Genomic DNA, 24,035 nt, shown 5'->3' with positions numbered 1-24,035 from the left:
TTTGTAAGTGCTAACTGGCTTGAAAGATGCCTTTGACCATTACAGTGTTTTGCTGTGCATTAGGCCAGTGAAGGTTACTGAGAGCCATAGATGCTATAGGAGGTATTTTTATGGCGTCGGCTTTAATGAGAGAGTTGACAGTTGTTATAAGTTTGGGATGACTGGGGGACTTAATGAGCATCTAAGATAGAGGTGCACACTTTTAAACAAAGGTCTGTATAGGTTATTTGTGAATTATTTAAAAGTGGTGTTTTAGCTGCGGCCTATTTTAAATCCAGTCTTTGGAGACAGTCTGCTATTAGTGAAACATGGTATTCATCCAAACTTTAATGGTGCCCAGTTGTTTACTAAAAATACTCTGACTGCTCTCAGCGAGTGCCTGATTGTAGAACATTTTTCCAGAGAGCTGGACCCTTTTGCACACTTTTCTTTTCTTTCACAGAGTACTATCTACACTTGCTGTTGGTCCTTCTGCATATGAAGAATTGCAACTGCATCTTATGGCAGTATATACTTAAGGGTGTCAAGTGAAGGCTGGCTAATTATAGAGCAGAAACATGAATTGATCAGGTACATATTATGATGCAAGTACAGTAATAATCATGCTGCTTTGTCTAGAGCTGAAAAGGTTAGTCGATTTATCAATTGACTGGCAGCTATTCGTTTTAATAACTTTTAAAGCAAAAATGCTAAATTTGTTCCTTGAATCTTCTTAAATGTGATGTTTTTATATTTTTTCTTCATTATATATGTACTAAATTTAAATTTGGGTTTTGTACTGTTGGTTGGATAAAATATGCAATTTGAATTTGTTATTTTTTATTTTTTTTACTGTTTTCTGACATTTTCTGACATAATGATTATTCAAGAAAATCACTAGGAGATTAATCAATGAGAATAATCAGTAGTTGCTGCTCCAGCTTTGTCATAATTTTTGTCCTGGCTTAGAAGACCAGTCACTGGCCTTTAGCAGCATCTTCTACCTATATACCATTAAAACGGAAGTAGGTAGGTAATAATGGTGTCAAACTTCAGAGGACAGAGAGTTTAGTTTGGGTTCCATAACACTATAAAGGCTGATAAGCAAGTTTTGTAAGCCAGAAATCAAACTCACTTGGTATTGATCAACAACCTTATCCACCCAGGGCAGATATATTAAGGTAATTTTGTGCTATGAGGCAGTAAAACCTTGAAAAGGCTTATTTGATATAAGCTGTTCCAGGAACCTGTCAATGTTGTGGAAATTCCTTGGTCACTAAATGAGGTTGATAATTGTCCAACCTTACGTAATGTCCATGTGGAAGAATTTCATCATGGACAGGCTTATTCAGGATTTATGCTTACAATTATAACCTTACAATTATTTGCCTTTGTTTAACCTTGTTTAAAATCGTGTGTTTTATTGATTTGTCTTTAATCACATTAAGTTGTCTTAGTTATTTATGTGTCTACTTGTCATTCGTCAGAAGTGGTACAAAAGTACTAGTCTTAATTCTTCTCAAACATTGTCCACTACTTTCTCTAGACCACTTAACCATGTCAGGCAACAGGCAGAATGAAAAGGGTTTTACAGGCTTCAGGTCTACAGGAACATGCTGTTATTAGATCTGTACACTCTACTAAAATAAATTAATTACTGTGGTTACACGAATGAATACAAAACATCAAAACTGAGTACTTAACAGTCTGACACATTCTGTGTATTAATGTTTGTAAAGTACTGTGAAAATTTTTCCTTTATAGGAAAAATAAATAGAATTGTAATTACCATTTTGAAAGGATACTTCATTTTACGACAGCAGACTGAGGAAAGTGCTTATCATTGTTGGATCAGAATTTCTGAATTTCTGGCTTGAAAATTGTGTTTTGTTCACTGGTCTGCTTTGAAATGAGCCTTATGTAACCAGAATTTGGGTGGTGTGACTAAAGCAATTGTAATTTTATGGGTCGTGGACATGTACGTTTTTCTTATATTAAGACAATACAAAAACAGTTTTGTTTGTAATAGTGTTTTATGTCAAAATAATATCTGTAATTATGAGTGTTATTCAGTCTTATCCCACTTTGTCACCTTTTCAACTCATACTCTGTGATGAGATGCATCTAACTTCAATATTTTAACTGGAACTCTCATCCAGACTCACACACAAGCGCAAAAGGCTTAGGCTTTGTAGATGCAAAGATGAAAAAGGGTCAGTGTTCATTTTTGCCCAAACCCCTAAACCAGGCACTTTAGCTCACGAGAATAGAGGCCTGTACAGTCCAAAAACTCCAGCCCTAGCCCTGGCCTGTGGTGTTCAAGCCCTAGCCTAGCTTTTCCCAGGACCCAACGGGCTTGCAGACCTCTACACCAGAAGTGTGTTTGGGACTAAAATCAATCGCATTTAGTTGACTAGAGGGTCATTGGGGCTGGTCACAGAGGCGATGTGACATTTAGGCATTTAGTCTGTCTCATTCGGGTACAAATACATCTTGGTTGAACAAAGGTTTCACAAAAGGGTAGTTTTTAAGTAATTTCCATACTCCAAATCAAGTACCCGAGTACAAGTACTCATGTCCATCTCTACCACAGACACCAAACTTAATTTTGGCTGACTTATCAGTCTAGTTCTACTCTCTATTAGTCCTGGATTTTCAAACCTCCCACCAGCATTTAAAGCACCATAATACTCACTTCTATGTAGTGTTAATACCACTAAATTAATTTGGCATGAGACTTACACAAATATGTGATCAGTTTCTTTTTTTAACTACTAACTACACACATTATTAACTACAAGACACACAAATTAATGGATAAATGCAACCATGAATAAAAGCAATGAATACGGCGACAGACATCTAATAAAATGAGGACTATTTTATATTAAATGACTATGCCTATGTTGGCAAGCTGTATTAAATTGTGTAAACACAAGAAACCACTAAGTGGATATAACTTTAATATTGACCAGTGATATCATCTTAATGCACCATTCAGAGAGGTTATTGGGAAGCAAAAGTGAAATACTTAACAATTCCGTTTCACAATTATTTTGAAAGGGGGAGCCTACTTCTGACCTAATGCTAATGGTCAGGAGACCTAATGCTAAATTACTTTTAGTAATGTATAGCATTGACCCCAATATAGCAGGTGGTTCAGATGGCGGAGTGTGATGCTGGTTGATTCTCTTGCGTGGGTCGCTCTCGGGCTTTCTTGGATGTTTTCTGTCTGATATCACAGTTTGGCCAGCTGATATGTTTTTGTCTCTCGTGTGAAACTCCAAGGAGCTCTTGGGCATTTTCGGGCATTCTCTATCCCACATGGCGACTCTGCTTGAGTCAGCCTGTCTCTCTCTGTTAAGCAGGTGGCAGGGTGATAACATGTTCACACACCCCCACCTGACTGGGTGTGATAGAACCATGGTTGTTTTCAGAGTTTGTTAAACTCAAAAGTTTGTTCCAGTTCTAACCTTTGGTCATGTTAGAAGTGCAGGCGTTCAGCAGCCAGAACACATTTCTTTCTCTAATAATAAGTAAGTAATATTAAGGATATTTGCTAAAGGTGGAGTTAGTGATTCTGGAGAAAGCTAACACCATGAAAAATACCATGATATAGAGCAGCTGACACAACAAGTAATGTAACTATGTTAGTTAAGTTGTGTGTTAGCACACCGTCACTACAGTTGCTGCTGCAAAGCTAACAAGAAGCTAACATGCAGAGATGAGATGGTCCTAGAGCCAGCACACCAGCTCCAAACAGCAATACTCACAACTCTCCTGCTACTATAGCTAACATCACAACAACAGTGCGTCTTGGTGAACTAGAAAGTAAGCTTAATGTCCGTGTATAACGTTACCTGACACTCTAATGATAGTTGAAATAGTGTTGTGTGGTGGGGTGTGGGCCACTTTGTTTGTTGCCCATTGACAGAGCCTGCGCTGTGTACCAACACCAGATTTTTTTTCAGCACACACACAGAATGGACAGCTAGCTGACTGTAAGGGTGTATTCATTGAATTTGAGAAAAGGACGTGTATTGGATTAGAATCGCTTACCCTACCTCTAACCAAAGTTTTAATGTCACAAATGGCAATCATGTATGAGTGTAAAATAAAGCTAAATACATGTCAGTGTCAATACATTTGAGAGTACAACAGAATATCTTGTGTCACCTTACATTTTGTCATATTGCAAGCTATGATCAATTCATTTGTTATGTAAATGTATTGTCACACATCACTGTCTCATTAGTTGTTAAACAAAACCAGACATCCCCTCTTTATATTTAATTGATTTGTGTAAACCATATGTCTTAGTTCTGTTTCAATCAGCATGTCAAAATAAAACTTCACATTCTTCCTATATTGTTAATTAACTCCCAGAATTAATTAACTCATTCGATTACACTGGAGCAGAACTTGCTTCAAGTGTCAGCATCTTTTATCTGAATTTCTACATGAGATAAAGTGGATTCTGACTAGTTAAAGGACACATATAGCGTTTCGCTTAAAAGCCTTTCAAATCAGAATGGAAAGAAGGATCTTCACATCTGCAGTAAGTTGAACGATAGAGAGACCCTGAAAATCTCTTCACCACATTCTCCTTAACATTAAAGACTGGAGTAAAAAAGCATTTTACAGTGGGTCAGGAAGTGTGTGCAGGGAGTGGGAAACTGCTGATATTTGCAAAAGCAGGGTAGTAGAGATGAACTGAAATTACATCATACTTAAATAGATATGGGACCAGATCAAAAAACAATCTGGTCAGCAAGTAGAGAGATGGTTGATGGATAGGTTGGGTTTGCTTTGTCAACCTTCATATATTTAAGGGACAAGGCAAGGAGCTCTGAGTAATTGTAGTTATCTTAAAAAAATGTTTTCCCCCTACTGGTACATTGTTGCTGCCCTTGTTTAAAACATGTTTTGGGCTTCTTTATCTAAATAACTTTAACAATTGAAAAAATTAAAATATAATCTACTGACTTGATGAAAACGCATGGCTGAATAATGCCGCCGCATGCAGCTGCTCTATTTTATTGGTCAATATTGTAAAGTCTCTTCAAATGTACTGTATAAATGTCAGAGCAGAGAATCCAAAGTTTATGTTCATACACTAAATTATACGGTAACCCAGCTTTGTCTTATGAATAACATATTTACTAACTACATTCTGAAAATAGGTTTCACATATTAGTAATATCCCATAAACTGTTAGATTGATGATGACTTTACCTAAGAAAAGACATCTAATTTAGTCAAAATCGACAATCTCATTCAGGAAAAAATTACCTATGTTAAATTTTATTATGAAAAATTAAAATCATAACTGCCCAGCATTGATACAAACCATGTTCTGGTAATATTTTTATCTAAAATTGGTTTTAACTCTTGATTATTTTATTACAACTGATTAAATTAACATGTTTTAAAAACCTGCGGCTGCATGGACGTACAAAACATTTTGTAAATAGTGTCCTACTGCTGTAGTCTAATTAGGTGCCAAGCAGGAGTCGCGGCGCCAATGACGGCTAGAAAATCATGAGAGAATATTTAAAGTCAGTCAATGCTAATCTGTGCGGTCCTTATTCTGGTACTCAACTCAGGTTAAAAATAAGCCTTAAAAATTTATCTGCGCTGGCGTTCTGACCCAGGTTTGCTTCCCACGCCGTTCCAAAGTGATGGTAGCGTAAAGCAGCTCTTCCATCACAACCCTTCACCTCATTAAAATCATTTACTCTCTCCACACATTAGCAAGCTAAGCTTTAAGAGCTGTGGATAAAAGAGCAGATGAAGTGGGCAATCTTGACACACTTGTGCGCACTCTATAAAGATTTTGCAGTCATCGATGTGTGTCTCAATTCAGTATCACCCCTAACAGTAGAGGTTTAAAAAGAAGAGGCAGCTCCGGCTGTTTAACTAGAGTGAGTGCTTAATTAGGTTTGTGTGCGTAAGTAGTCAGGGCTATCCACTTCATAATACAGCTGACCTTTACTGTCTGGAAACTTAGCCACACACCTGTTTCTCCATTTGTCATTGTAAAAGACTGTCATTCTCTAATGCACAACTGGGTAGACAGGTGTGTGTAGAAGAATCAAATGATTTAAAAACACCCTCTCCTATCCATACCCTGGTGAAAAATGGTGATTTAATTGGTGCAGTGCAGCATTATAAATACTTTGGATTGCGATATAGATGGTTGCCTACAAAACAAATAATCATAAACTGAAAGTTCAAATTCATTATTATGTATATATCTTGTATGCTCTTGCAGCACTATACTTAAATTGATTAAAGTCATATTATGCTCATTTTCACGTTCATAATTTTAGTATGGCGTTGTACCAGAATAGGCCTTTTCACTTTGCAAACCTATTATACGCACAAAAAACATATGTAAGACAATAAAGGAAAGGGAAAAAGCTAAAAAGCATAATGTGACCTCTTTAAACCATTTACAGTGCCATTTGCTTTATCATTCATGATATCAAGCTATCAAAGGCACCATCGTTAGTCATATAAAGAAGCAGGTTGGTTATCACTTGGAGGCCCTAGCATACCTGTGTTTTCATTTGTAAGGGCTTAAGATTTTGTCCTAGACTGTGATCATGCTGACACAAGAGCGCACAAACTATACATAACTGATCTCAGATGGGGTGTACTCATTACAAGGTAATTCCACCCAGAGAAACTCAAGATTGGATCAAATAAATGTGATACTAAATGTAAACACATGAGAAGCTACTGTGGGGCAGAATGCTGGGTTTTGCAGTGGCAGATGTGATGCCCTTGACACATGTCTTTGTATCGAAATACCAGTCATAAATATAGCACATTTTAAGTCACAAGGAAAGTTGTGGTGGAGAAAAGAAATGTTAATGAACCTTTAGCCTGCAGAAATCTCAATCAGACAGACATCAGACAGTGAGATCAGTAAGACCATACAGCAACATAGTAACCAAGAAGTAAAAATAATTATGAAGTTTGAAAAACAAACAAAACCCTAAAAACTAGTTTGGACTAGCACTTGCCAAGATAGACATCATTTCACGAATCCAAAGCTAATAACCATGACGCCTTATCCCAGTAAATGATACCAGTAAATGACACTGTATATCACAAGAGGCCCTTTAAATGGAAACCATTTTGTTACAGCTGTAATAAATAATTTTAAATAATAAAAATAATGATGGCTTGATTCCATTTAGCTGTTTCATGATATTGTGCAAAATGTCTTCTGTTGAATAAAGGCCAGTTCACTTCACTAGTGGACCACATTTTAATGCAACTTGAAGTTACCACCCCACCCCTCTTAGAATGAAAGAGAACTAACATGGCATTTAAAAGAAATCCACCAACCCTACAGTAAGTTATGTTGTGAACTGAAGTTCTGTTCATGATCTGAGTTTAACTGGGAGTATGCAAGTCCTTAAATTAATGTGAAACAATGTGCTTGAGAGAAGACTTGTCACTCCACTTGTGGTTGCACAGTGGTGTCAAAGAGTGATTCTTCTTATATCTCATAAACAATGTTTGGCTGCCATCAACATACCCACGGAAGTTAATTAGCGACAACTGACTTATAGCCAGTGAAGTTTGTCATTTTAACCAGGGAAAGTCATGGTCAGTACTGGCTGAATATGAGAAGCTGCCTTCTGAATGTTTTATGATATGCTCTTTGCTACAGTAATGAAAAACAGAGAGGAGAGATTATGGATTAGTTATGGTTGAAGCTTATAGCGGATTTTGCCAATCCAGGTGTCAGCATAGAGTCAATCACAGGTGCAACCAAAAATGTTTTCACATCCACACAAATGCAATGAAATGCTCGCAGTGTAGAGCCTGGCTGTTATTAAAGAGAGCAGTGCTGCAACACTAGCAGGCTAAGGTGGACAAAACACAGTAGAGTTCAGTAAAGAAATGACAAGATACCAACCCATAAAACTATGCCTGGATCACCCCGATGCCGATCCTTAGAATCAGCTAGAGACATGTCTATCTCTAGCTTACTTCTCAGGTGTTTTTCCATTGTGATTATCCATTCAGCACTGCTCACTAGTTTCTGGCATTTTGCATTAGGGATGAGAACAACAATATCCTTTTTTTACTGACAGGGCAACTGCACTTAGGAACACATCGGACTGACCCCCGCTGAAGTAGAAGGCCTGGCATGTTGTACATGTTCTGTCAATTTTCAGTTTGGACCAATCATTACAGGCTGAATATTTGATTTTGTTCCACATTTGAAATATAGTTTTCAGTGAGAGTCCCATCCTGGGTTTACTTGTTTTGAGGCCTCTATGACGCTCCCTAACTAAAGAAAGCTTCACAAAGTAAAAAGAAGGCAGTGAACTTGCAACTGTTAGCAATGCATGTGAGTGTGGTCACTGCAGTATTTTTTCATAAACTTAATGCTGACACTGCACAGGAGTTCTTTTCATACGTTATACATATTGTGTAAAGAAAACCACCCTGCATTTATTGCTGATGTGTGGGTTCTTATGACTCGTCTCTTCTGAAGAGTAGAGCAAATTAATTGTATTATCTTTACAATAGGCAGTATTTTGAATTCACGCTAAACAGAAACCGTTTTCCCATTAACATGTTCTCCTACCTAAATGACAGAATAGGACTATTGCCAATGAATCCCAAAACGACATATATGACCATTGGAAAGCACTACACATCTGCATTATAACTATGTTACGTAATGACATTAACATGTGATTTATGTTGTAAAATGGTTGCAGTGTGGTTAGGTTAGGCAACAAAACTACTTGGTGGTTTTAGGAGAAGATTGTAGTTTGGGTTAAAATAGGTATGTTACATAAGTCATGTACTGTATCTCACAAAAGTGAGTAAACCCCTCACAGTTTTGTAAATATTTGATTACATATTTTCATGTAACACTGAAACACTGAAGAAATGACACTTTGCTACAATGTAAAGTAGTGAGTGTACAGCTTGTATAACAGTGTAAATTTGCTGTCCCCTCAAAATAACACATCACACAGCCATTAATGTCTAAATTGCTGGCAACAAAAGTGAGTACACCCCAAATTGGGAAATAGACGTATGAGTGCTGCCAGCATTGCTGTAGAGGTTAAAGGGGTGGAGGGTCAGCCTCAGACCATACGCTGCACACTGCATCAAACTGGTCTGCATGGCTGTCGTCCCAGAAGGAAGGCTCTTCTAAAGATGATGCACAAGAAAGCCCTTAAACAGTTTGCTGAAGACAAGCAGACTAAGGACACAGATTACTGGAACCAATGTCCTGTGGTCTGATGAGACCAGTGTGTCTTGCCTACAATCAAGTATGGTGGTGGGAGTGTCATGGTCTGGAGCTGAGTGTTGCCGGCACTGGGGAGCTACAGTTCATTGAGGGAACCATGAATGCCAACATTTACTGTGACAAACTGAAGCAGAGCATGATCCCCTCCCCTTGGAGACTGGGCTGCAGGGCAGTATTCCAACATGATAAAGACCCCTAACACACCTCCAAGATGAGCACTGTTTCGCTAAAGAGGCTGAGGGTATAGATGATGGACTGGCCAAACATGTCTCCAGACCTAAACCCTATTGAGCATCTGTGGGGCACCCTCAAACAGAAGGTGTGCATGGTCGCTAACATCCACCAGCTTTGTGATGTCGTCATGGAGGAGTGGAAGAGGACTCCAGTGGCAACCTGTGAAGCTCTGGTGAACTCCATGCCCAAGAGGGTTAAGCCAGTGCTGGAAAAGAATGGAGGACACACAAAATATTGACACTTTGGGCCCAATTTGGACATTTTCACTTAGGGGTGTACTCACATTTGTTGCCAGCAGTTTAGACAATAATGGCTGTGTGATGTGTTATTTTGAGGGGACTGCAAATTTACACTGTTGTACAAGCTGTACACTCACTACATTGTAGCAAAGTGTCATTTCTTCAGTGTTGTCACATGAAAAGATATAATCAAATATTTACAAAAATGTGGGGCGTACTGACTTTTTTGAGATACTGTACATAACATTATTTAACTTAAAACTTTTAAGAAGTCCCTTTGTTTCACAAGGGAAACCAACCCAAGACTCCTGGGTGAACATCCTCAGTGTTTGACCCATTCATCGACTTCCTAACTCGCTCTTTATACCATGTCACCTGACTTCCTCCTTCCAATCATACTACAGCCACTGGAGGTGGCAGAAAACATAAATATGGTCCATAATAAGCTTCTTGCACTGTCAATCTATACGGCTGTTTTTCTGGTGAGGACAGGGTGTTCCCATTGGCTAGGTGCATTTCACAACAGGCAGGTCTTAGCAAAAAAAATAAATAAGTCTGAGTAATTGTTCTCAAATACGTAATTTCCACAAGCTGTGAAAGGGAGGCAGTAAAATGAAGGTGGCGTACCAAACCCTTACTGTCACGTATCAAATCCCAAGCCTGTTTACTTCATAGCAAGCTTGAACGTCTTTCTTCTCCCCTATCGCTTCAGCCCCTGGCAGCTCTGAGGTTTAATGGCACCATTTGTGAGATCTGCCACTGGTCTCCAAATCCTGGCGACAGACTCTTTTTGCCTGGTTCTCAGCAAGACATAGACCCGAGCTGGAGGAGGCTCTCAAACTTGCAAAAAGATGGATTACAGGCCTTAAAATAGAGCTGTGCACCTGTCGACTAACATTTTCCAGCATGGACACTCTTGGATCTGGTGGCCGCACCAAATGTCACATAAAAGGGATGCTGTGAACACAAAACTGATTAAAGCAATTGGTAGCTTTCAAAATCCAAAGTTTTAAGTAAGTTTTTCACAAACTACTATGGACTCAAGCCTATGACAGTGATGTCTCAGACTTAGATCAGTTTTGAAATGGTGACAGTGATATAACATGCATATATACAAACAGCCATAACATTGTAGAATTACACTGATGAGACGCCTCTACCATGCCGCTTGTGGGTGTTTTAGAGCTAGACATTCATGAAGTTTAGTCATTTAGCCTCAGCATAAGCACAAATCTTAAATCTTAATCTTAAATTTGAAATAATTTTAACTCACTCGGTGGAGTTTGTGCCTCTTAGGGCTAATTTGCATCCACTTTGCATTGACTATGAAAGCAACCACATCTCTCACCTCTTTTGTGGTAGGTCTGAACACACCTTTAGAGTTACATTTGTGGTCATGATCCCAAAATGCTATTGCATTTCTTTGCAGCAAACCTCAGATGCTTTACTATTGTCTTTTGTAAAAATGTCCTTTCAGTCAATATGTGTCAGCTGCAATTATGCTGCTAAATTATATTTAATAATACTTTTTTGTAGTTTGTTTACAATTCCAATCGACAAGTCGACAAGCGTTGACAAAAATTGACAGTAGAACTGCAACAAATTCAGCTATTAGGCTCTGGGATATTCTATGGGATAGTGTGGCATTTTTCACACATTTGTGATGTTTTTCAGACCAAACGATTAACTGACAAACCAATCACTTGATTAACTGATGATGAAGATAATTGTTAGTTGACTGCACATACTTGACATATTAATTAAAAGGCTGGTGTAATACCTTATACAGTAATGTAGAGAGGCAGCTTATTTGCATGTGGCTTTCACTGATCAAATAAGACTTTTAATAAAAAATAAAAATGATACTCTGAGAATTACTACAACTTGTGTGTGAATACTCACAGTCACCAAAGTCTAAAAATATCTAGAAGTTCTCAGTAAAAGGAAGCTGGATTTGCAGTTTGGACAGCTAGGACAATAAAGGTTACAGTGTGACCATACTGATTTGTATCAGATAATTCAAATCCAACTTTTAAAATAATATGGTGAATAATTTCTCAAGATGTCAGTGCCTCCTAACAACAACCTCTTCTAGTAGTGTTGGACATGTAATTAATATTCACAAGGCGTAAATCCTGATTGCTCTTTGCATGGTGCAACCTTTTTCTCTGTTGATCACAAACATATTCACTCATTTCTTTCCCACAAAGAACCATTTATTCTTCACACATTTACTGAAAATTACAATTTATTGAAAGGACACAGAAAGGTCAGATAACACAGATACATGTAGCTAGGAGTTACTACTCAGTGCATGGCACATTCTCAGGGAGACGACCCATTGTGAGTCTTTGGCTCTTTGCCTCTGGAGTTTTAAAGGCAGAAAGAGTGCTGAAATATTAAACGTTGAACAGTTGGCCAGCCAACTTGAGCCTCTATATTTTAAAATGTGGAGGAGTAAATTAACCTTGCTACAATGAGTGACAAACAATATTCTAAGTTGGGTAGTAGTAGTAGTAGTAGTAGTAGTAGTAGTAGTAATAGTAGTAGTATCTTTTTATTTGTCAATTGAAATACTTATCACAGGATACAGTGTCAGACCTCACCAGTGCAAAGGGATTTTTCTAGAAATATCACACATTAAGAAAGCAGTGTCCTCACTCAGAATAAAACTCAGATAAGTAAACAACAAATGAACAATCATGAAACAAGTTACCAGTGCCATTGCTACCTTTTTTAAAAAAGAATTTCTAGAATGCATGCCATTTTACTATGGAGGTTTTCCGATGACAGTTTGAAATTTGTTGACAGTTCCAGTGTCCCAGCTTTTGCAAACAATGCTGATATGTGTAAGTGTAGCGGTGTGTGTTTTAACGTGTGTGTGTTTGTGTGTGTGTGTGTGTGTGTGTGTGGGCGCACATGTGTTTTTTGTGAGAGTGCGCAAGTGTGTGCTCTTAGAAAGATCCTTCAGGCAATACAGGAGCTCTGCATTTTGGATGATTTGCCCTCCACTCAGTTGTATTTATGTGGCTTTGTCTTTTTGCTGCTGCCTCCCTCTGCCTCCTCGCTGTCGTCTGAGAGCTTTGTGTTGAATTTTCCAGTCTGCGCTTGGCTCCTTTGCTGTTAGGTTTAAAAAATAAAGATTCATAATGAGCAAGACTGACACTATAATATTGCACAGTAGACATGTGGTGGTCTGCAATCTGAGCAGGAAATGCTCCTAAATATCTGTGGGATGCAAAGAAAGAAGAAAAATGTGTTTTGTTATTTAAAGATAATATTGATGGTTAGCCTTATATTGCCTTACTACTTGGCATAAAAATCACTTTCTGATTCCTCACTCAGTCCTGGTTCTCACCACACAACTTCTATCCCTGCTTCTTCAGATGATGCAGCCAAATATAGGTGTTGCCTTGAGCTTGCTTGCTGAGCCCTGTCATCCTCCCAAAACAGGATGATTGGAAAATTCACCATAGTGTTGTTGCCAGTTTGTTCTTCCTCAGTCACACAGAGACCAAAGGTAATAGTAGATTAGGACGATCCTCTTGAGTTCAAATTGGAAACTTCCAACATGGCCACAACATTGCCCAAAAACAGTAAAACCAACCTAACAGCCCAACTCCACAGACTACCTTTAGTTCAATGACTCCTGAGTTTAATTGAGGAAATGTACACATTTTACAAAGTTTAGAGAACAATTGAACACCCAGTTTTACTCAAATATATCCATGTCAACCTGTTATGATGTATTAAGTTTTGACATGCTGACATCAAAGGGGGTAGCGCCTGTGAATTAGGACACAGCTAAAGAGTCCTGCTGGTTTTATTCCAGCTACTGAGAAAATTAGTTACACTTGGGAATTAATGCAATTAACTACACGGTGGGGTGGCAAACCAGCAGTTCTCTGGGTTTTGAAGACTCTATGACAGCACCAAACAGTCTGTTTACAGTTCAGTAGTACATGGAAAAACAATGCAGTTAAGGTGAATGTGTGTGCTCCTGTTATCCTGCTATTTTCACAAATTCCTGGCAACATAATAAAGGCAAACTTATTGGGCTCTAATGTATTTTATTAATGGAATGCGATTTTCTTTGGTATTTCGAACAATTTCAGTCACTTTTGGCAATGACATGTTTAAACACTGCACACAGGCACTAGAAACCAATTCCCCAAGCAAAGCATCTGGTTTGTGTTTACCAATGTCACTTTGGAGAATGCCTTAAGGCCTGCTGGCTGCTTGCAAATTATTATAACATCACTCTGCATGGCAGCGGGTTATAGATCTCTTACCTGTCTTGAAGCAAAACAAATAAAAGAGGCAACCTGCACCTCTACGTTTATCCCATCACTTTCAGGGGAACTTGAAAATTTGATCATATAATTTGGAAGCTGTGTAATTGTAAAATACTGAGCATGACATTTTTAACTTTTTTCAGTGACAGACTCAGTATTCAATGACTCTCTCTTCCATCTGCAGGCAAACGATCTCTCACTTAATGCACTCTTGTGGCTTCCTGCCAACCTCAGTTGCCGCCCACTTTGATGTAGGTCTGGGATTTTCCTTTTTTTGTGTGCATCTTATTTATCACCAGCTAAAACTCCCTTAAGGATATCCAAAAGTTTTTGTGCAAGGGTGGATTTTTATAAAAACTTGCAACAGCTTTCTCAGTAGCAGCACTACCGATGTGAGCCATCAAGCTGATTTAAAACAAATGTGCAATATATAAAAACAACTTATATGTTTTTATTACTGCTACATACTGTACATACAATTTTGACTTTGTTTTGACACATGTTGTCACTGTTTTTAGCAGCAGGCAGAGGGTTTTTGTGTCTTGAACTATGTTAGCAACATGGATATTGAGCCCTCCTTATTGAAAACCTTATTGGGGCCTAAAATTATCTTTATTAACAAAACTATTTTAAAAATACTAAAATGTAAAGAATCAATAGTTGACAGACTTATTATTGATTTTAAATAACAGCATATCTGGCTCAGTTGATTTTTCACTCACAATCACCCTTTGTGATTTTTATATTCCAGCTGGTGTGCTTCCTTCCCTTTTTTAATTAATTCTGGAATATTGCTTAAGAATACCAGGGTTTGCTGCAGTGTTATGGAGTTAATTTTTGCCTGAAAAGACCACTCTTGACTCTAAATTGCCTTCAGGTGTTAGCGTGAGTGGTTGTTTGTATATGTGTAGCCCTGCAATGGACTGGCAACCTGTCCAGGGTGTACCCCAGCTTTTGCCTGATATCAGCTGGGATTGTCTCCAGCACCCCACCCCCCACCCCTGCGACCCTGTACACACGATAAGCGGTGGACAATTAGTGAGTGAGTATGAGACTTTACTCTTAAAGAATCTTAATGACGAACTTGGGCAGATACAGCTAACATTTGAATAAATATTATACAGGTTAGATTGCCTACTGTTTTCTGTGTGCAAAACTACAAGAACAGCCTTTTCTTTCAAAAACATTTGAACACAACAGGAGATGCCACTCAGTGTCACAAATCGAACATGAGAACACATAATGAGGGTAGAGTAGTGACAGGAATTGAGGGCTCTTTAATGCAGATTGATCCACTGAGACTGAAATGCCAATCATTCCTAATCACATTGTTTACTACACCATGCATGGCAAGTGTTGAGCATGAGAGATACCAATAAACAGCAGGAAAAGAGAGTCAATTGTAGATTGGGTGCTGCAACACAATGTGAAAATGTCCTAATTAATGAGATAAAAAAAGATAATAGTGAAAACAGTCTGATAAGTCAGCTGAGACACTACAAGTTATCTCTTCTTGCTCGTCAACTTTGCTACTGCTCTTATCAAACAAATATTTTTGGTTTTAAAACAAAACACCACTACTGTTAAAATATACATTCGGCAATCAAGCACCTCTATTGTGGAACCAGGTTCCAGTTTGGGTTCAGGAGGCAGACACCGTCTCCACATTTAAGAGTAGTCTTAGACTTTCCTCTTTGATAAAGCTTATAGTTAGGGCTGGCTCAGGTGAGTCCTGAACCATCCCTTAGTTATGCTGCTATAGGACTAGACAGCCGGGGGATTTCCTATTATGCACTGAGCTCCTCTTTCCTCCTCTTTCTCTCCCTCTGTATGAAAACTCATCCTATTAATGCATGTTACTAACTTCACTTCTTCTCTTTCCCATAGTCTTTGTGCCTCTCCTCTCTCCTCCTATCACTTCCTGGAGGTGTTTTTGGCTCTGGAGCAGTGGAGTCTGGATCTGTGGTTGCGGGTCACCTGCTGCCTCCATGTTCCTGCTCGACACCCTTTGCTACAATTGTTATTACTAGTCCGATTGTTATAATAATTATTATTATCATTACCATTATGATCATTATCATTAACATTACTATACATATCTATACCATTATTCATTTAGTCTGTACCAACATTACCTTTACTGTCTGTGCTTCTGTGTGGATATTTTGTAGGCCCTGAGTCATGGTTCTGCTTGAGGTTTCTGCCTCTTAAAAGGAAGTTCCTTGCCTGTGTCACCTAGTGCTTGTTCTCGGTGGGAATTGTTGGTTTTCTGTAAACAATATCAGAGTTCAGTCTAGACTTGCTGTATATGAAAAGCGCCATGAGTTAACTGTTGTTGTGATTTGGCGCTATATAAATAAAATTTAAATCAATTGAATTGCATAAATTGTACACAGACTTTCTATTATTGTATTTTGCTAGTCTTGCATCTTGTGTTGATATGGAACAGCACAGGTGCGGGAATGAACTGCTTTTGAATTAAATAACGTAACATATTATGTAGAACTATTTAACTACATTGAATCTAAAACAAAGTACAATTATCTTGTACTGCTTTGAATCAGTGACATAGTCCCCTGTTGTATTACATGAAACAGCACTTGTCAGACGCTCTCACTGAATATCTTTCTGGCACAAAACAAACCAGTGAAGTCAAATCTGCCCATTTGGTGAGATCTCTTATGAAATATTCTCGTATTCTTGTGCAAATAGTCTGTGTGTGTCTAAAAATGGATCGCTGCCACTTGGAATGCAAGACAGTTGCTCAGTTACACAGTATTGCACTGCATTGAAATGAGATGCATTGTTTTGCTGTACCATCTGCTACCGCCAAACAGGTGTGACTCAATTCAATAATATGATGAGGGAGGCTTATGTTATGCATAGGCTTTGACAGGGCATTGAATATCACATAGTATAGGTGACATTGGCACACTGCATATCAGGGTTTAGTAGATCGGTTGCCTTTTTTTAAGGAATGTGATGTGATGTGTCTTTTCATCACGCAGTTTCATTGCTGTGCTTCACTTCTTTGTGTCGGTCTTTGTTGCACGCTGAGTTGAATCTTTTTAGCGTATTGTCAGTCACTGTGTAGTCACACTGAGTAAGTTACATCTGTCTAACCTTTCTTTCAGTGAAGACATGGTTGCCATGCTACATGTTTTTCACATTTTTGATAATGACATTGCTGTGTAATGCAATAATTTATTACTTATTATTAATTATGGTCAACAATCCCTGTAAAAATGCATTTTTATATTTAAAAAAACAATACCAACAACTTGAATTGTCCTGTACAGCTGATATAGCTCATTCCTCTGAGCCATTTACCTCTTTCATTGTCCAAAACTATTAAAAAACACCTCACTCAGCATCATCTCAAAGTTGCACTGGCTGACATGTTCCTTCATTAACATCACAACACACGCACACACACACTATAGTTCAGTCTCACATACATTTCATAGACGGTCATGTAAATACAGAACTCAGTAGTTCACCAAATGAATCCCTGGCTGAAAAAAGTCCCAATAAATACATTATTATTTGCTATACCCTAAGACATTATTCCCGGACTGATTAATAATTTCCTGTGGAGCCAAAGGAGAACATGAATTCACTGCAGAAACAAGTGTACATTTTGAAACATCTCCATCTGTTTTATTTGTTTATACATTTGAGTTAAGGTCACCTGCTGTGGCTCTGGTAGCTTTTTACTTTCCAGGGCTGATTCCTCCGTCTGATTCTGGAAGCAGTCGCCCCCGGCCTATAGGAGTAAAGGGAAAATATCTTGGTGCAGTGTAGAGAGTACATGCTGGGAAGTTGTGTCAACTTGCTGTTTGTATTCAATAAAAACACATGAGATGAATAGACCCATAACAGTGACATTAATATGCCCTTTTGATGTTCACAAAAGCTACAAGAAGTTTAATGGACTTCTACAACCACAGAATCATCCAACTAACTTTACATGTGTACTCTACAAAAAACGTTTGTTAGTGTTACAGTTTTGTGGTGATGACATTTTTAGACAACTGATTTATTAGTCAATTAACAGTAAATTAATCAACAACAAAAATGCTGGATCTAGTGCAGATCTGCTGTGCTTTTTTTGGTAAATGGGCCACTGGTTGGAAAAAACATGCAATTTTAACACGTCACTGTGGGCTCTGAGAACTCGACATGGGCATTTTTCAGCATTTTCGGACATTTTATAGACTGAACAATCAATCATGAAATAATCAATACAGCAAATACTGCAGGATGTGTTATTCTTTTACAGAATCTTACATATGGTTACAAGCAATGTCAGTTATTCCCCTGCTGTGATAAACTTCAAGCCATTTTGTGCCCTTGGTAATAATTTTGCTTTTATGTAACGTTTCTGCTAATTGTTAGGGCCAGTATTATACAGGATGGACACATAACATGGTCACTACAAAGTTTATAAAGTACTCCTCTCTAATCTTGGAGCATCTCCTGTCCACAAGAACATTTGGATGCATCTAACCAAATGCAGGACGAGTGACGAATGAAGGTGAACGCCTGGTTTCATACCACCATGAGACAATCTCAGGCCTAATACATTTTCTATGAAATATATATTTCAAACAGCTAAGTACGAGGTATGTCTACGAAAAGCAAATCATTCGTTAGACTGCAGCAAACCTATCACATTTCATTTTCAAACTGAAGCATAGATGCAAGCTATCCATGCACATACAAACTGTCTTTCCTCATTTCCTCCCAGCCTACAGGGAAAGGAGGACAGGGGGAGATGTGGCGGTGTTCATGAGCAAACACAATATTTCTGTCTCTGTTTCAAATGTCTCCTCTTATCTGCATCAGAATGTTTCTGCCTCTTGCTGCAGGATTTGTATAACCCTGCCAAAATTATGTAATCAATTACTGTACACCAGTGAACATTGTTTTTGGCACAATTTTATTTAAGAACAATCTCTTTGACACAGTTTCCACAGAGGGTAATTTCCTCTCTCGGTGGCATCCCTCCGTATGCCCCTGTCTTCAATGGTCTATCAACTTATATCTGTAATAGTTCTTGATAGCCACTTGTCAGAAATCCTTATGGACCCTGTTCGCTTCCCCTGCTTTCTTCAAACCCTCCTGGTTTTGACAGGGTTGGAGATACTCATTCTGTGCCTCCCTGATAACTGACTACTCACAGGTGCCTGGTTCTTAGAGAAGAAAGGCTGTGACTATAAGCTACCCAAGTCCTTGACAAAAAATCTGAATAGGACAGGTCAGTGAATGCTATTCTCTTTCCTCCCTCAATAACAGCTTTCAAAGTGCCAGCACTCAGGTCACTCAAATGTTCCAATGAAGATCCTCATTATTAAACTATGTTTGCACTGGGAAAGTGCAGTTGTGAGTCAAAGACTCTTTGAAGTGAGTGTGGATATGCAAACTGTATTCTGTACTGTCCCATGTAGATGGAGTTAAAATGCATTTCTGGAATCATTGTTAGTGAGATTTAAGGCTGGAACAAACAATTACATTCATTATTGATTGATCTGTCAGGGTGTTTTCTCAATTAATTAATTATTTAGTCAACAAAAGGCTAATAGCAAGTTCTCACAGCCCCATGCAATGTCTTGTTTTGACCAACAGTCCAAAATCAAAACATATTTAAAGTGCAATGGTAAAACAAAGAAAAGCAATAAATGCCCAAAATACATTCAATTTATTATGATATAAAAAAAGCAGCAGATTTTTACCATTTTGGAAGCAGGAAACAATTAATATTTACCCATCTTCCTTGATAAAATGGCTTAAACAAGCAATTATCAAAACAGTTCGAATAGATTAATCAACCATGTTAACGGCCCTCCTTATTACCATATTCTGTGTATAGTCAATGTTTGATACCGCAATAATAATAATAAACAATCATCCTAATCATGCTAGCTTTATAGAGTTTTTAGTAGTTTGTCTTCAACAATATTCAACTTTAAATTATACAAATATGAGACAAGCAGCAAACCTCCTATTTGAGACGCTTTAACCGAAATATGATTTGATTAATTGAGTATCAAACTTTATGTGCATAAATTTGCATAGAATTACGGTTTAGCGATTAACTGACTAATTGTTTTAGCACGGGCAAGATCCTTTGGTATGTGTAACAAGAACTGATTCAACAAAATGATAAGTGCAAAAGTTGAAGTGAATAAAAAGTATTAACTAAAGAATGTAACCATCAAGCTGAAACTAGTTGCAGTTCTTGCATAAAGTTGTCCAATTACTGAACCTAATGAAGACACTTGAAGTAAAAGTTGCTTGTTTGATTTCTGATGAGGGACTTGAGGATACATTCAATGAACAGATGAACCTCATGGATACGGGCCCTCAGGTCACATAAGCCATTACAGTTTAATTACTCCAAAGGCTCACCTTTTCCATCTGGCAGTCTTTAACTCCGCCACTCTCTCTCCTCATTACTCCGATGTTCATGGGTGATTTACTGGCTGTGACAACTCTCTGAACTTTAGAGATATCCTGTAGAAAAAAGAGAACATTCCAACTTGGGGTTAAAAATAAAATGTGTAAATGGCTTGTTGATGCAGCAGTGGCTCTGGGGTTCTTGAAAAGTAAACAGTTTTCACTCAAATTTTGTTTAATTTATACAAGTTCATTCAAAATAGTTATTTATTTGTAGTAAATAAATTATGGCTAGAATGACTATTTCATAACAGGTAGCAGGAAGGGTGGGCAGAAAGGGTGCTGAGAAACTAAAAAGATAATTATTAAAATACTAAGGGTTGGAGGTGAACCTAATAATATTCAACCAACAAAGGTCAAACATGTTTCTAATTAATACATTTTCACAAATTGTTTATCATTTGAACTATTGCAGTTTGAAGCCAGATTTCCTGTCTACACCATCACACCACCTTTTTCTAAACTTTAGTTTCCAAAGTAGTCTTAAAATAAGTAAAACCATTCTCATCTAAAACAACGATTGTGGATTTATGTTTTGTCAGCTATATTTAAACTAAAGTTTAGACCCATGCCAACCCATTAATAAAGGGGCGTCACTTTGTGTTGAAAAGCGGTGAGGACATAAGGGCTTAGATTAGGGGTGTGATGATACACTTACGTAACGATGCACGAGAACAGGACAAGTTGATTTTAACACTATTTTGAAGAAATAGGAAATGCTGGAATTAAATGAGTCTGGGGGTTCTCCCTCAGAACACTCAATTTCCTGCATTCTGGAGACACTTTCTGCTCCACTTAATTTATAAATGTCTGTATTTATATAAAGGTAAACAAAAATTCAACTGGCAGGTGACAAATCATAAATATAAAAATATAACGCAGTCATCAGCCGCTTGTTTTTTTATTTTTTTAGCTTAAGTTACTTTTTTTGGACAATGCACAATTGTTTCTTCTACATTTAAATTGCATTGCATGTTTTCTTATTGATGCAAGGCATTTTTTAACAAATGCTTTCAAAAGATTGTGGGGACATGTCCCCAGCATCCCCATTGTAAATGACACTTATGCTGTTAATGCTAACATGCTCTCAAAGACAATGCTGACATGCTGATATTTATCCTTTTTACCAAGTTCACCATTTTAGTTTAGCATGTTAACGTGAACATTTGTTATTAATTGGCACTGAATGAAGTATAGCTGAGGCTGATGGGAATGTCATTAGTTTTGCAGGTATTTGGTCATAAATACCTGTATTTGGAACTTTCGTCTGATGATGGTGCTATATTAATATCTATGGGGGCATTGTTGTTCTGCAGCTGAGCTAGCAGTGGAGATAGCAGGTAACAGAGCGAAATCGTTGACTTTGTTAAATGGGGGAGTTGGCGGGACAGAACAAGGGTGTGATGTTTTGACAATGTGTTATGTGTGTGGAACTGTGTCCCAACACTGAGGGATTTAAAAAGCAGCTAGCAGCAGATGGCATGAAATCAATCGCACAAATAAGTTGCTCACACTAATCCGCTTTTGTCCGCATCATGTTGTATACAATGCACAGCAACTTGCATTTGTAGAGTGGCATAAATGGTAGCAAAATGACATAAACTCACGTCTTTTTTTTTCATTTTTATTTTTTTAAATATGTCGCTGCCTGACGCATATGTTCATCACACTAGACTAAAATGTATTTCCTTCATGTAAACTGAGCTGTTCATAAAGTGCCTCCAAAGTCAGATAATTAAATTGGAAATGTTTTGTCACCTGTGTTTTTCAATCTTCTGATACAAAGAAATTGGCCATATTGAGCATTAACCTTTGTAATATGGTTTAAAGTGGCCAGGTATTAAAATCAAAAAGCAACCAGATCCCATAATCTTTTTTAGTGTTGCTCAGCTCGGACTTTGTTATGAATTAAAAATGTAAATGCACAGCGGTCTGCTAAATAACACTGAATATGAACATGTGGCACTATCCAGCAATTCATCCACAGAACAGTTAAAAATTTCAGCATTTTCCCTAGGTTTGTGGAAGACTTGGGTGAGAGTTTGAGATAGTCCCAAAAACATTTTGCTTTAAAATTTGACTTTAAATTAATCATCATAAAAGTAATCATCTTTAAATGGTATGGGTAGTTTCATAGTACCGCGGGGCTTTGCAGAGTGTGTGGGGAGGACTAAGCCAAGAGGGGCAACGGAGGTGCTGCTGACAGACAGCTGTTCTAGAGGGAAGAGCCGGAGCTTCTGGACAATTAAACACCACTCTGATCTGAAGCTCTTTACCAGCGAGATGAGCTACGAGTTCATTTTTTGAGGATTAAAAAGTGGATTAATCTTCACTCACGCTTCTCAACCTGCCTGCAGCAGCGAGCCACCAAATTTCCATCCTTTGTCATTATTGTAGCCATCTGTGGGCACCCAGAGCTCTAAGATACTACTTCATATTTACACTCACAAAAAAGGAGATTGCTTGGGGAAAATTAAGTGAGGAAGGTGAAATGCCTGGTAAATTCTGAAAATATGTGTTAACATAGCATAGCCCTGATCAATTCAAATGCCATTCAGAAAACAAGCATTTTAAAAGTAGTTTGCTTGTCATCTGTGTGACAGACCTGACAAACCATGAATTCAGACTTTCAACAAATCTGCATGATGATGTAGTTATTTCAGCATCTTTTTGATCCATTAATTGTGATTAAATCTTAAATAAATATGTTTATTTTGGGTTCATACCACTGTGGTACACCAGATTAAGGATGAATATTCGCAGGTTGTGTTTACTTGTGTGAGTAATCGCTTTGCTTTCTGTGGGAACACACCATTAGGCTTTCCTGCTCTGATTGCAGACCGTAGTCTGAAGCATAGGAGAGATGTTTGCTAGTGCTAACCCGATTCACTTTTCCAGCTGATGGGGAAACGGACAGCCTTTTGCTGATCATGAGAAGCTGCAGCATTTATTAACTAACCTACAATGTACATTTACCGCCAGACTGACAACTTGCTGCTAACCTTTTCCTTTGCTCGCTTTCACCGTCACTTACTGCCGCTCGCTCTCTTTATCTCAGCCAAACTCTTTACACACACATTACCTACTGCCCTATTCCTTAAAGGAGTTATGCTACTCTTAGCACTTATACCACTAACTTTGTGGAGACAGAGCTAGCCAACCGTACTATTGTGCTTGCACACCTGTGGAAATAAGTAAAAAGTAAGCATAATTCTGGGAGGTAGATTTGGGATTTACTACTGTGAGAGCTACTTATGATGACCACTATTGTTTTAGTGTAGCAACCCACTGCAAAAACAGCCAAAGCAATGTCAAGATATTGGGAGACAAACAAGATGGAATGCCACAGATGAAAAGGCTCTGTCTGGAGGTAGTATAGCAATCTATACCACCACCACCTGAAATGATAAAACATAACCTTTATAAATAAATAAAAAGCATAGATATCAGGATGGTTACACGGCAGGCTTCAGTATTTTCCATCACATACAAGACATCATCATTCAAATTCTGTGCATTTGCTGGCAGTAAGATATA

General features: G+C 38.0%; 1 protein-coding gene across 2 annotated transcripts in view; it reads right to left on the bottom strand.

Moving 5' to 3' along the window:
* Window positions 1-11,979: 11,979 nt before the first annotated feature.
* luzp2 (leucine zipper protein 2) overlaps window positions 11,980-24,035 on the bottom strand; it is a 163,528-nt gene continuing 151,472 nt past the window's right edge. For both annotated transcript variants that reach the window (XM_046032818.1, XM_046032819.1), the window contains exons 10-12: window positions 20,451-20,555; window positions 17,731-17,805; window positions 11,980-12,864 (exon numbers count right to left, since the gene is read on the bottom strand). In XM_046032818.1, the coding sequence (XP_045888774.1) occupies window positions 12,757-12,864; window positions 17,731-17,805; window positions 20,451-20,555 (288 nt within the window). In that variant the 3' untranslated portion in view covers window positions 11,980-12,756. The remainder of the gene's footprint in view (window positions 12,865-17,730; window positions 17,806-20,450; window positions 20,556-24,035) is intronic.

This window comes from Micropterus dolomieu, linkage group LG20 (assembly GCF_021292245.1).
Source record: "Micropterus dolomieu isolate WLL.071019.BEF.003 ecotype Adirondacks linkage group LG20, ASM2129224v1, whole genome shotgun sequence".
NCBI lineage: Eukaryota > Metazoa > Chordata > Actinopteri > Centrarchiformes > Centrarchidae > Micropterus > Micropterus dolomieu.
This window is presented reverse-complemented; position numbering and strand designations above follow the sequence as displayed.